Source organism: Acomys russatus, chromosome 7 (assembly GCF_903995435.1).
Source record: "Acomys russatus chromosome 7, mAcoRus1.1, whole genome shotgun sequence".
Taxonomy (NCBI): domain Eukaryota; kingdom Metazoa; phylum Chordata; class Mammalia; order Rodentia; family Muridae; genus Acomys; species Acomys russatus.
The window spans coordinates 2,760,258-2,774,617 of record NC_067143.1 but is presented as its reverse complement, the minus strand read 5'-3'; the positions used below and the strand labels follow the sequence as shown (position 1 = coordinate 2,774,617).

General features: G+C 39.5%; 1 protein-coding gene and 1 non-coding gene across 2 annotated transcripts; both read right to left on the bottom strand.

Annotated features, from left to right (window-relative positions):
* Nucleotides 1-959: 959 nt before the first annotated feature.
* LOC127192564 (U6 spliceosomal RNA) lies at nucleotides 960-1,066 on the bottom strand. Its single transcript, XR_007831030.1, has one exon. It is a non-coding gene; the product is annotated as a U6 spliceosomal RNA (small nuclear RNA).
* A 2,919-nt stretch (nucleotides 1,067-3,985) lies between these two features.
* Nucleotides 3,986-4,993, bottom strand: LOC127192059 (formyl peptide receptor-related sequence 3-like). Its single transcript, XM_051149395.1, has one exon. It carries the CDS (start codon nucleotides 4,991-4,993, stop codon nucleotides 3,986-3,988), a length of 1,008 nt encoding a protein of 335 aa, XP_051005352.1.
* Nucleotides 4,994-14,360: the final 9,367 nt, after the last annotated feature.

The following is a 14,360-nucleotide window of genomic DNA, read 5'->3' as shown; positions in this document are numbered from 1 at the left end:
GCTCCCCAGAGGTCTCCTTAGGATGTTGGACAGTGGGTGTTAGAGCCTGCACCCAGATAAGGTCAGCTGGGTTTCCTGACTCTATTCCCATTGGGTAGGGCAGGGGAGGAATGAGCTGATATAATTCTAAGCCCAGAGTTGCTCAGGAACCCTACAGTCCTTTTTGAGAGGGCGGAGCTCTGTCTATCCACTGTGTTACAGATGATTCTCTATGCCCCTGTATGTTTCAGGTGGTTGTGCATATACAGACCAAGGCCTGAAGTTTCTTGTAGGATGGCAGCTAATGCAGACTGTGGCCAAAGCCTGGATTCAACTCTGGTGGCCATAAGGTATGTTCTCAGCTAGTAAGCACTTAGGGGTGCTGTAAGCGATCAGGTCTCCAAGCTGCTCAGAAGTTCCACAGGCCCTCTTGGGATGGCAGGGGTATATTTATCTGGTCTGTGACCCATTCAGTCTAGGGCAGCAAGCAGCTGGGGGTGGGGTTGAGAAAGCTCAGGGCTCAAAGGTACTTGGGTGCCGCACACTAGAAGAAAACTAATTTGGATTGTGTCCTGTGCTGAGACTAAGCTCTGCCTGTTCCCTCCCTATGCCACATTTGGCAGGGAGGTGGTAGGAGGGGTGAGAGCCCAGAGCTGCAAGTATATCCCATGCAGGAGCAGGCAGTGAGGGCTCAAAGTTGCAGAGATTTCCCACAGTTCTTCCCAAGATGGTGGCTAATATGGGCTGTCGCCAGGGATTTTTTTCCGTGGGTTAGCTAGGTGGCCAAGTGTCAGACCCATTCATTCCTCAAACAATTTGGATGCCTGTCACATGAGAATCAGCAGCACTGGTGTTTTTTAGTTCTCAGTTTGGTCTTTAGGTCACTGTGCAGTCCTGGATTTCCTGCTATGCTAATCAGATGCAGTGTGCCATCAGTGCTGCCATCTTGGAATCCTCTCTACAAAGCCTTTATTATGTTTAAAAATATGGAATGCCTCAGGAATTTGTGTGTTATCCTTGCGCAGGGGCCATGATAATCTTTTCTGTATTGTTTCAATTTTAGTATATGTGCTGCCAAAGTGAGCACCAAGGGGACCACTCTTACATTGCTGGTGGGAGAGCAAACTTGTACAATGACTTGGAAAAATCAATCTGGCAGTTTCTCAGAAAAGTGAGAGTAGTTGTACTTCATGAGCCCGTTATGCCACTCTTAGGCATATACCCCCAAATGTTCTACAATAACAGAAGGAGACTTACTCAACTATGTTCAGAGCAGCTTTATTTGTAATAGGCAGAAAATTAAAAAAACTCAGATGTCTTTCAACTAAACAATGGATAAAGAAACTGTGGCATATTTTCACAATGGATTACTACTTATCTGTTAAAAAAAAGGTATCCTTTAACTTTTAGGAACATTGGTGCAACTAGAAAATATCATCCTGAATGAAGTATCCCAGACCCACAAAGATGTGAATAAAATGGCCTCCACTTCTATATGCATATTAGCCATAAAGTTCTGGACAAATATCCCACAATCCACAGACACAAATAATTTACCAAGGAGAGTCCAAGGGAGGATTCTTGAATTTCAGTAGGAAGGGGAAATAATATAGACATCTGAGGAATATGGAAGGAGTGTGGGAGAGTTGGTGGGGAGGAGAGCGGTAGTAGGGATTACGTGTGGGGAAGAGGGTAAACTGAGAGAAAACAAATCAGTGGGAGCTTCTCTCGGGTGAAAGAGGATTCAGGAAATCAATGAGGTTGACCCTGGCTGAGATTTCTAGCAGCAGGGGATATGGATATTGAAATCACCACAGTTGTTCCCAGGTGGAACTTCCAGTGGAGGGGGATAAACCAGCCTACCCATAAACCCTTGACTCAAACTTTTTTCTGTCTGCACAAAGTGTAAGATTAGAGATGGAGCAGAAACTGAGAGAATGGCCAACCAATGACTGGCCCAACTTGAGAAGTAGCCCATAGGAGTGAGCCAAATCCTGACACTGTGATGATACTCTGCTATGCCTGCAGACAGGAGCCTAGCATAACTGTCTTCTGAGAGCCTTAATGCAGCAGCTGATGAAAACAGATGCAGAAGTGCACAGCCAAATATAGGTGGATATCATAGGGTTTTATGGACAAGTTGGGAGAAGGAATGAGGGAGCTAGGTTAATCAAGGACAGCACAAGAAGACCTATGCAGTCAACTAACCAAGGCCAATGGAGGCTCAAGAGACTGAACCATAAATAAAAAAGCATGCAGGGGCTGGACCTAGGCTCCCTACATATACGTAGAGGATGTGCCGCTTTTTCTGCATGTGGATCCTCTAACAATTCGAGCGGAGGCCGTCTCTGACTCTTTTGCCTGATTTTGGATCCCTTTACCTTTGCTGGGTTGCCTTGTGTGACCTCAGTTGGAGACAGTGTGCTTATTCCTGCTGCAACTTCTTGCGGTGGATGGGTTAGTTCATGTGGGTGGCTTCCCTTTCCCTTTGGAGAAGGAAAGGGGCAATGGGGGTAGAAAGTGTGAGGGTGGGACTGAGAGGAGAGAATGGAGGGCCTTCAATCAAGCTGTAAAATGATTAAGTAAATAAGTTAATGGAAAAGAAAAAAAATAAAAGTTCAAGTTGATTACAAGATATATATGTGTATGGCTTTTTCATGTAGCCTCCAATATGTTTAAGCCACCTCAACACATCTTTCTTTACCCCTATTAGTCTCTCTTTCTAATATGACTTATTTTTCATTATCCATCCCATGGTTCCAAACTGTTTCTCCCATAAACTATTAGAAAGGCATTAAAGCTTTATTTAGCACACCAAAGACATATGTATCACAGCAAGAACACACTCTCAGTATGAATATATATTATAGATGCCATTCGTGCTGCTATAATGAAAAAAATCTGGTAAAAGAAACATAAATTAGAACTTGTTAAAATACTTCTATCTTATAGTGTATAACCTAGGGATGTCGGGGCACCAGAAACTTGACATAGCTAGCCACAATCCCTTCGCACCCAAGGACTAAAATAATTGTAAAGAACGCATTATAGGACTCGTATAGTATGTTGCCATCGTACTCAATCCAAGATACATTCTATGCCTAAGAATTGGTGCCACTCACAACAGTGAAGTGTTCCTACCTCAAATGATCTAATCAGGACAGTCCTGCATAGAAGCACACATGGACCAAAGGTCCAGAATGTTTTTTCTAATGAATTTTCTTTCAGATAATATTAGATTGTGTATATTTGACAACCAGAAATAACCATTATACCTTTTCTTTCTCATCTGTCATCTCCTCTACACCTACCATGCCTCTTTGATCACTTAGGTAGTATAAATCTACTTGCACATTTCATACACAGTTGCGTACATGAATACATACACAAGTGTACAAAATTTTTTGAACATAAAATTCAGGGATCCACAAATAAGAAAAAATGTAATATTCTTTCTTGTGATAATGGCTTTATTCACACTATATTGATACATAATTTTATGCATTTCCTAGCAATGGTATAATGATTTTCTTCTTCATGTCATAACTCTTCGTTGATCTGAAACTTGGTCTCATGTGGCCATGGTGGCTTGAATTCTCCAACTCTCTATGTAAGAAGGCCTTGACATGGACCTCCTTTCTTGGTGTCAAAAGTGCTAGGATTACAGGCATGTATCATATGGCAATCAAATATTTACTTCTTAATAAAATAATACAATTTTAGTATTATATATACCATCATGTATAATCCTTTCAAGCACAAACCTTTCCCATAATGTTTTGCTACATTAGTCTTAGCCTCGTCTATAGGCTCAGTTGAAAATTTCTCAAAATGACAGTGATATTCTTTCTGATTTTTTATATTTCTTTCAAATCAGAGGACAAAATTTATTTTTCTATATTAATACCCAAAAATGTCATGCAAGGTAGAGTGAGGGATAGTTTGAGAGACTAGAGTAGCATAGAAAGTGTTCTCATGTCCTAACTCCTGTCATTTCCCATAGCTCTCAGTCTGTAGGACATGAAGACAAGTTGCTGCCTTTGTCATTGCTCGGGACTGAGTCTTCCTTCAGGGACCTCTCCAGACTAGCATACAGGGAGTGGATCAGTCTGTTTCTGAATTCCTGACCCAGGAAGACATAAAGTATTGGGTTAAGGCAACTATTGAAGGAGGCCAGGGTGCTTGCTGGGTTCACCAACATGTGAATGCTGTGTGGTGTCTCCTTGTACCAGATATTACCTAAAAGAACAATCAATTGAAAAGGGAACCAACAGATAAAGAAGCAAACGGCTACCGCAGTGAGGACACGTAAGGGACGGCTGGAATTCACAAAGCCTATTCTGCAGATCTTGACAGCCATGAGTCCATAGAAGATGACAATGAAAGACATGGGCATGCTGAAGCCAATGAGAAAACTGACGATTCCTGCAGCTGTGTTCACAGCACTGCACAGTGTGGTTGTAACCCAGGAGCTAAGGTCAGGCATGCAGTGGACTTCCCCTTTTGCATCTCTCACTGTAGTTAAGAAGAGAAAGTTTGGCAATGTAAGCAATAGAGCAAGAATCCAAGCTCCAACAACTACTTTCATGGCCAGACTCACAGTTCGGTGATTCTGAGCCCATACTGGGTGCAGGACACAAATACAGCGATCCATGGCAATGAGAGTGATCAGGAAGACACTTACAAAAAGGTTTATGTGCACAATGGTGTGAACAACTTTGCAAAGAAACCATCCAAAAAGCCATTTTCCATTCATGACCATTGAGGTGATGTGGAGTGGTAGAGTAGCCATGAAAGAGAAGTCACTCAAAGCCAGGTTCAAATAACAGATGGTGGTCACAGTGTGTACCATGCGGAATCCAGCCACCCAAATTACAAGCCCATTACCTAGCACACCAAGGACAAAAGTTATGGAGAGGACCACAACTGACATGACCCATAGAATTTCGGAGGTGGTCGAATCACGGAGTACCACTTCTGATCCATTCAGAGGGATGGAGGAGTTGGCTTCCATTTTGTCAGCATCTGAAATATTTCAACAATGATTGTTTCTCAGATGTGGCTTCATTGTACAGCAAGCACCCTTCTTGAGGTCCTACCTCACCATTCATCACACCGTAATGATTCAAGACATAATAAAGTAAACTTGGCTTCCTGTTGAATGTCTCTTATGGAATACTAGCTCTATACATTATCAAAATTGTTACTACTTTTCTACTGATTATGAAAGGATCACAAGCTCCCACATCTCAGCACTAATACTGATTTGAGGGTAGACAGAAAGCAGAATATGGGTAGGCATGAGTTTACTATGGGGAGGATAGCATTGGACAGAATAGGTTGTCCTGTGATCAAGGCTTTCCATCAGTTCTTTGCTCTCAAAGGAAAACGCAGACATTTTAAAGATGGTATTTATTTTCAAACAGAAAATGAGGAGTAGGTAGGAGGTATTGGAATACTGTACCAATGATTATGATGTCTTTTTATTTCTAGCTGTAATATTGTTACCATGGTTGTGGTATTCTTCATTGTCTGTTGAATTGTCTTTTAATTGATCACCCTTCTAGGAGCACTTTGTCACAGGAAGGCACTGCTCATTGAAGAACATAAAATCCTTATAATTTTGGTCAATCCACTGATTGTACTACTTTCCACACTATGAGTTTCAAGGAAGATTTTTTGTAAAGATTGTGAGGTGCATGTTGCCTTCACAAGGGGGAGGTTAATGTTATCTTTGCCTAAACTACATTATGACATACATTCTTTCTTTAGGAGTACATGTGTGTCTTTGTTCATGTGTTTGTGTGAGTGTATGTTGATGTTTGTGCACATTTATTTAATTGGTCCTCTGTACTAAGCAAGGCAGAGATTTGTCCAGAAGAGTTAGCTTTTCTACCTTTTCTTAGAATAAATACTGATCAATCTAGAAAATGGAATCCTTGCTGCTTCATAATGTTTTACCAGAGCTACTTACACATAGTTCGCTTTTATTTTTGGTTCTTCTAGACAAGGTTTCTCTTTATAACAGAGCCCTGGCTGTCCTGTACTCATTTTGTTGACAAGGCTGGCAACAAACTCAGAGAAATCTACATGCTTCTGCCTTCCAAGTTCTGGGATTAGCTGCATGTGCCTCCAAACCAGCCACATGGCTTAATTTTGGATAAAAATGATATAAATGGATGCCATCAGGAAACTTTTGGGATTGATTTTCTACCATTACTTTTTTCATTGATTTGCTTTTCAAGACAGGGTTTCTCTGCATAGCCTTGGCAGTCATGGACAAACTTTTAAAGACAAGTCTGGCCTCAAACTCACAGAAATAAACTTTCCTTTGCCTCCCTGAAGGGATTAAAGGTGTGCTCTACCACTCTTGGCTCTTTATTACCATTCTTAAAATATTGTTTAATATTTAATGGAGTGCATGGCTTTGTGCAAATTATAGGCTACATCTGAAACTGATGCATACATTTCAATCAATGCATCTCTGTACCTATCTTTTGTTGAGAAAAGTTGTTATATCTTTAATGCCAAATGTGGGTACTACAACAGCCACAAGCTAATATATTTTAGATTTATTTATTTGTTTGTTCATTTTAAAATTTTATGTGTTTTCTTTTATGAGTTTATGTGTACCACATGCAAACAAGCCTATGGAGCCTTCTGAATTGAAACATTTCCACCAAAAAAGAATGGGGAAGCTCATGGAGGTTATATATTAAATAGTACTCAAGTCTGAAGACATTTTGAAACTAACAATACTCAGAGGATCACTCCAAGTTCCTGGAAATAGAAAACAATTACTAGAAAAGAAGATGATGCTTAAATGTCTAGCAGAGTTTTTCTGATCTGTCAAGTTGCCAACATACAAATAATGCAAAGATACAGCTTTCATGAGTCACCATACATGGTATGGTGCGCTTTTCAGTGATGAATTTGCCTTTGAGTTGTCTCTAGATAAAGGTGACCTATCATTCATTCTACTGTAAGTAACCTCAACAAGCTCATTGGTTAATCATGTTAGACTTTTATATGATCATTACTTTGGTCACTCATTGGTTCACTGTGTATGACTAAGTAAATATTTGTGTTACACTTACCCAGTTAATGTTTGCGCAAACCAACTTAACATGCTCAACATATGATCATGCTATTCAAATTTTTATGTTAATTCATCTGATTTGTGGTCCCTGGGGACATAGGAGCCCCGGAAGAAAAGCCAAGAAGATTAGTTTGTTAAAGCTAGCATGCAAAACACAAACAACTGATATCTTACATCCTAGCAATTGATACTGTTTCAGTTCTTGATACTGGAAGCTGAGGCTGAAGATTTTATTTTTTTCTAGAACTTCTTTTTTTAAATTAATTTATTCTTGTTACATCTCAATGTTTATCCCATTCCTTGTATCCTCCCATTCTTCCCTCCCTCCCATTTTCCCATTATTCTAGAACTTCTCTACCTGGCTGATATGTTGCTATCTCCTCCTTGGGCCTGTGTGTTAAATCAGCAGGGGCATTTCTTTATTTTCATAAGGACACAGTCTATATTTCATTAGAATCCTACTTTTAGGGTCCCATGTACCTTTAATTATTACTATAAGCATTGTGTCTCTGAATAGTTACATTTAGAGGTACTGTGATTAAGGTTATAACATGAAAAGGAAAAGAAAAAAACTTTAACTTATGCCATAATATCAAATTGTAAAGAAAAATTATGACCAAGAATGCTGGAGGTAGGTCTGAAGAAACAAGTGAGCCAAAGATTTGCCTGGAGATCCAAAACAAGTTCTGAGAAGAAAACAGAGACTAGAGTGAAGTGTGACAGAAACCTAAGCTACGGAAACATACATCCAGAAGAGGCAGTCAGACTAGAGATAATGTTTTCTATTGTCTGGAGAAATAGCTCAGTGCTTAAGTGTACTGATTGCTATTTTAGAGGACCCATGCTCACTACTCATCACAAAATTGTGCCTAAAACAATCTGTAAATTAAGTTTCATGCCATCTTATATCTCCTTCTGGTCTGGGGGAGAAGCATACTTCTGGTGCCTAGACATATATACAGAAAAATAACCCCATACCTACACAACTAAATATATTGAATATATACTGGAAAGTATTTTCTATCTCTAATATGTATATGTTTTTCACTGAAGTGAAGTTTTTTCTGTAGGCTCTGTATAAGTTTTTCTGTCTGTTATATTCAAACAAAAAAAACCTGTGAATTATATGACTCTGAAATTACAAGTAAACTGATTGATCATCATTAATCATGGACCAACTCACATGTTTTTACATAGCCTATGAGTCAAGAATTTTTATTTTTTTGTTTTACTGACTGGAGGAAACAAAGCAAAAAATGTTGTGTTTTATAAAGGCGTCCACAATCCAGTTGTTATGCTCTTAAAGGAAGATATTTTGGCAGAGTACCACACCCCTTGTTATAGTTGTTGATGTCGTCACATTGTTAAACTGAGATATGAACTTTCCAGCTTACCAGTGTGAAGTATTTACTATCTCACTTTTATAGAAAATTCTCAGTGCCAGGGAAAAGACTTGCCAATCACTCAACTATTGTATGAACTAGACCCGGTCCTTATGGGTAGCCTTCTTTGTTTACAAAAGCCATCGCAGATAGTTCATTTACTAATAGGACTGAAGGATTGGTTTTAACATGAATGGTTCTAGTCACTCAGCATAGTCAATGCCATTTCTATTTGTTTTTATTTTTTCTATGTTGGACAATGAGCCACCTAAGACAGAAACCCCCTTAAAGACTTTCATTCTTTGCTTCATTATATGAATTGTGCTGCTACTCATGCCCTCCTCTAGGAATTTTCACAGGCGTTGGTGTGACAACCACAGGCTGCTTTGCAGCAAATAATAAAGCTTACCTGCCTTTCAGTAAAGAGATTGGTGAACTCGTAAGTAATCTCCTCTGCCATCATCAGTAAGAACAATCAGATTTCACTGCACTTCACAATTTGGCCAGCAATTATTTTCTATGGATTCTCTTGGCATTTGTGTTTTCTTGACACCTGGGCCACTTTCTATGCAAAATGACGCACTTTGATATTTAAATTATACCAGAAGTCTTCAGTGTATGTTTGGTATACATTCATTTGCATACCTCTTCCTGCCCTTGAGAAGAGTCTAAAATGTGTCTTTTAGAAACCACCACAAAGTTAAGTTGTTAGAAGTTTGGACTATCGCAGGATTCATTTAGGTCATCATAGCTGAGTGGTTAATGCTTTATCTCCACTGACTCTGTTAACTCTTCGCATCTGGCTTTCTCTGGGTGTCTGGTTCCTGTGCCACTCAATTACAGCTCTGATTCTCACCACGTAATACAGAATATACTTCCTTAGGACATTGCCTTAGGATCCCATTTATTTTAATTATAAATTTAAATAATCTGTTTCTGAATAGTCCCGTTCTGGACTAACTCATGTAGAGAAACTTTTTGAACGCCTAAATCTCTTCCTTACTGACATCTATAGGATTGGACTTATGACTCCAATCAAAGAAGAAGAATGTGTTCAGGATCTGAGTTTCTAGAAGTATTCTTCTCATTCCTCAAATATTTTTACAACAGGAAATAATAGTTTAGTGTTGATGTCACTGTAAATCTTATGGTTGCCAGCTTTTTGCTTCCTGGTTTCAGTTATATTTTTATTTCTCATTTTGGAACATTTTTATTTTACTGAAACTGTTAGAATCAGGCCACTTCTTCCAGGGAAATAGACTTATAGCTGTCCAGAGGAAGGTCCAAAGCTTCTGGAAAGCACAAATGAGAGACGTTTTCCTGGAAGTGGGCAAAATTTGGCAAGGTAACACTGAACAGACTGGAAGCAGAAGAAAATCTGAAATGGGCTGCAGAAGACTGTTGCTGTAGCTCACTTGGCTCTGCAAAGCACAATCTCAGGTGTGGTGTCACATAACTGTAACCTGAAAATTCTGAAGATGAGTTCATTCCATGTAGAGCATTGAAGTTGAATAGTAATATGAGATTCATGTGTGGTTTTTGATTAGACAGCTGAAGCAAATGATTTAAAGAAATAGGAAGCCAGAGGACTCTAGTAATAACATTTTTGCAAGAGGGTTTGCTCTGAACAAATTGATCCTTTTTTTGATTCTCAGCATTGCATAAAAACATGTATGGGAGTGCACTTTGCCTAACAGAAACTTTTTAGGTTCATGAGGTCCCATTTATTAATTGTTGACCTTAAAGCCTGAGCTGTTGGTGTTCTGTTCAGGAAGTTGTCTCCTGTGCCAATGAGTTCAAGGCTCTTCCCCACTATTTCTTCTAACAGATTTAGTGTGTCTGGTTTTCTGTTGAGATCTTTAATCCACTTGGACTTTAGTTTTGTGCAGGGTGATAAATCTAGATGTATTTTCATTTTTCTACATGTAGCCATCCAGTTAGACCAGCTCCATTTGTTGAAGATGCTATCTTTCTTCCATTGTATGGATTTGGCTTCTTAGTAAAAAAAAAAAAATCAAGTGTCTATAGTTTTGTGGATTTATTTCTTGGTCTTAAATTCAATTCCATTGATCCACCAGCCTATGTTTATGCCAGTACCATGACATTTTAATTACTGCTGCTCTATAGTGCAGCTTGAGATCAAGAATGCAGTCATTCTTAAGATATTTTATTGTACAGATTTGTTTCTTCTATTTTAGGATTTTTGTCTATCTATATGACATCAAGAATTGATCTTTCCTCTCTCCCCACATCCTCGCCAGCATGTGGTGTCGCTTGAATTTTTGATCTTAGCCATTCTGATGGGTGTAAGATGGAATCTCAGAGTTGTTTTGATTTGCATTTCCCTGATGACTAAGGAGGTTGAGCATTTCTTTAAGTGTTTCTCAGCCATTTGATACTCCTCTGTTGAGAATTCTCTGTTTAGTTCCAAGCCCCATTTCTCAATTGGGTTATTTGGTTTGGTGGTGTTTAATTTCTTGAGTTCTTTATATATTTTGGATATTAGACCTTTGTCAGATGTAGGGTTGGTGAAGATTTTTTCCCAGTCTGTAGGCTGTCGCTTTGTTCTCTTGACAGTGTCTCCTGCCTTACAGAAGCTTCTCAGCCTCATGAGGTCCCATTTATTAATGGTTGACATTAAGGCCTGGGCCGTTGGTGTTCTGTTCAGGAAGTTGTCTCCTGTGCCAATATGTTCCAGGCTCTTTCCCACTTTTTCTTCTAAGTGGCTTAGTGTCTCTGGTTTTATGTTGAGGTCTTTAATCCACTTGGATTTGAGTTTTGTGCAAGGTGACAAATATGGGTCCAGTTTCATTTTTTTACACATAGACCTCCAGTTAGACCAGCACCATTTGTTGAAGATGCTATCCTTTTTCCATTGAATGGATTTGGCTTCTTTGTCAAAAATCAAGTGACCATATGTGTGTGGATTCATATCTGGGTCTTCGATTCGATTCCACTGATCAACCAGCCTGTTGCTGTGCCAGTACCATGCTGTTTTTAAGTACTATTGCTTTATAGTACAGTTTGAGATCAGGTATGGAGATTCCTCCGGAGCATCTTTTATTGTACAAGATTGTTTTAGCTATTCTGGGTTTTTTGTTTTTCCATATGAAGTTCAGAATTGAACTTTCAATGTCTTTTCATTGCTGGTGGGAATGCAAACTAGTACAGCCACTTTGGAAATCTATCTGGTGCTATCTCAGAAAAATGGGAATAGGGCTTCCTCAAGACCCAGCTATTCCACTCCTTGGAATATACCCAGAAGATGCTCCAGCACACAACAAGAAAATTTGCTCAACCATGTTCATAGCAGCCTTATTCATAATAGCCAGAACATGGAAACAGCCTAAGTGTCCCTCAGTAGAAGAGTGGATAAAGAAACTGTGGTACATATACACTATGGAATACTACTCAGCTATTAAAAACAAGGAATTCCCGAAATTTGTGGATAAATGGATTGAGCTAGAAATGATCATAATGAGTGAGTTAACCCAGAAGCAGAAAGAATCAAATGGTATATACTCACTTATATCTGCATACTAGCCCAAGGGGCATGTCCCACGAAAGCCTTCACTTACCAGGAAACTGGGACAGAGGGGAAGGCATCCTATTGGGACTCTAAATGAGAGACGCATGGGAGAACAGCAAAATAAAAGGATCCAGAGGGTCCTAGAAATCTACAAGTAGAGCAATATGATAGGCAGATTTGGGCCCAGGGGTCCCGCTCAAACTAAGGCACCAGCCAAGGACAATACAGGAGGTAAACTTTAAACCCCTTCCCAGATCTAGCCAATGGTCAGAATATTCTCCACAGTTGAGTGGAGAGTGTGATACGACTTTCTCACATACTCTGGTGCCTCACATTTGACCATGTCCCCTGGAGGGGGAGACCTGGTGGCACTCAGAGGAAGGACAGCAAGTAGCCAAGAAGAGACTTGATACCCTATGAGAATATATAGGGGGACGTAATCCCCCTCAGGAACAGTCATAGGGGAGGGGAATAATGGGAAAGTGGGGGGGGGGGAGGAATGGGAGGATACAAGGGATGGGATAAACATTGAGATGTAACAAGAATAAATTAATAAAAAAAAAAAAAAAGAAAAAAAAAAAAAAAAAAAAAAAAAAAAAGAATTGATCTTTCAAGGTCTTTAAAAATTTGTGTAGGTATTTTGATAAAGATTGCATTGAATCTGTAGATTTCTTTGGTAAGATGGCCATTTTCACTGTGTTGATTGTCCTGATCCATGAATATGGGAGATCTTTCCATCTTCTGATATCTTCTTCAATTTCTTTCTTTAGATACTTGAAGATTTTTTTTATACCAGGTTTTCACTCGCATGGTTAAAGTTATAACATGGTACTTTATATTATTTGTGGCTATTGTATAAGGTGTAGTTTCCCTAAAATCTCTCTCTCTCTCTTTCTCTGGTTTTTCAAGACAGGGTTTCTTTGTGTAGACTTGGTTGTCCTAGACTTCTTTGTAGACCAGGCTGGCCATGAATTCATAGTGATTCATCTGGCTCTGCCTCCTGAGTGCTGGGATTAAAGGTGTGTGCCACCATGCCCTAATTTCTTTTTCAGCCCATTTTTCATTTGTATACAGCAGGGCTACTGATTTTTTTGAGCTTATTTTGTATCCAGCCACTTTGCTGAAGGTGTTTATGAGCTGTAGGAGTTCCTTGGTAGAATTTTTTGGGTCACTTATGTATGCTATCATATCATCCATGAATAGTGATTATTTGACTTCTTCCTTTCTAATATGTAACCCATTGATGTCTTTTAGTTGTCCTACAGACTCTGAAAAGATCTTCACCAACCCTACATCTGACAAAGGGATAATGTCCAGAATATATAAAGAAACTCTTAAGAAATTAAATACCACCAAACCAAATAACCCAATGAAAAAAATTGGGTACAGCACTAAACAGGGAATTCTAAATGGAGGAATATCAAGTGGCCGAGAAACACTTAAAGAAATGCTCAACATTCTTAGTCATCAGGGAAGTGCAAATCAAAACAACTTTGAGATTCTATCTTACACCTATCAGAATGGTTAAGATAAAAAACTCAAGTGACAGCAGATGCTGGTGAGGATGTGGAGAAAGAGGAGCACTCTTCACTTGCTGTAAACTTGTACAAACTTGGAAATCTATGTGGTACTTTCTCAGAAAACTTGGAATAGTGCTACCTAGAGACCCAGCTATTCCATTCCTGAGAATATACCCAAAAGAAGCTCCACCATAAAATGAGAACATTTGCTTAACTATGTTCACAGAAGCTTTATTTGCAGTAGCCAGAATCTGGAAACATCCTAGTTGTCTCTCAACCAAAGAATGGATGAAGAAGCTCTGGTACATTTACACAATGGAATACTATTCAGCTATGAAAAACAAGGAACTCTTGACATTTTCAGGCAGATGGTTGGAACTAGAAATGATCAACCTAAGTGATATAACCCAGACCCCGAAAGACACACATGGTATATACTCACTAATGAGTGGATATAAGCCCAACATAGATGTCCTCTGAAAGACTCCACCCAGTGGAGGATTGGGACAAATACTGGGACTTGCAGCTGAACTGTGGTTGAAGAAGTTCAAATTGTATGGAAGAGTTGGGGGATGGAAGATGGAATGGGGAAGTTGTTAGGAGCTCCATAAGGAGACTATCAAGTCTGGCAGATCTGCTCCCAGGGGTGCCTGCAACCTGATGCAACAGCCAAGGATATTGCAAGCAGAGGACAGCTAATGGACAGCTCATTTTCCACATGGGGAGTGGGGAACATTGAGTATCTCCTCTGACAAAACTCTGGTGCCTGCAGTTTGATCACTGACCCTTGCGGGAGAGACCCTGTGGGAACACAATGGAAGGGGATGCAGTCTACCCAAATGAGACCTGAA

Excerpts from the sequence above, each read along its gene's own strand:
- LOC127192059 (XM_051149395.1), bottom strand. The coding sequence starts at position 4,993 with ATGGAAGCCAACTCCTCCATCCCTCTGAATGGATCAGAAGTGGTACTC.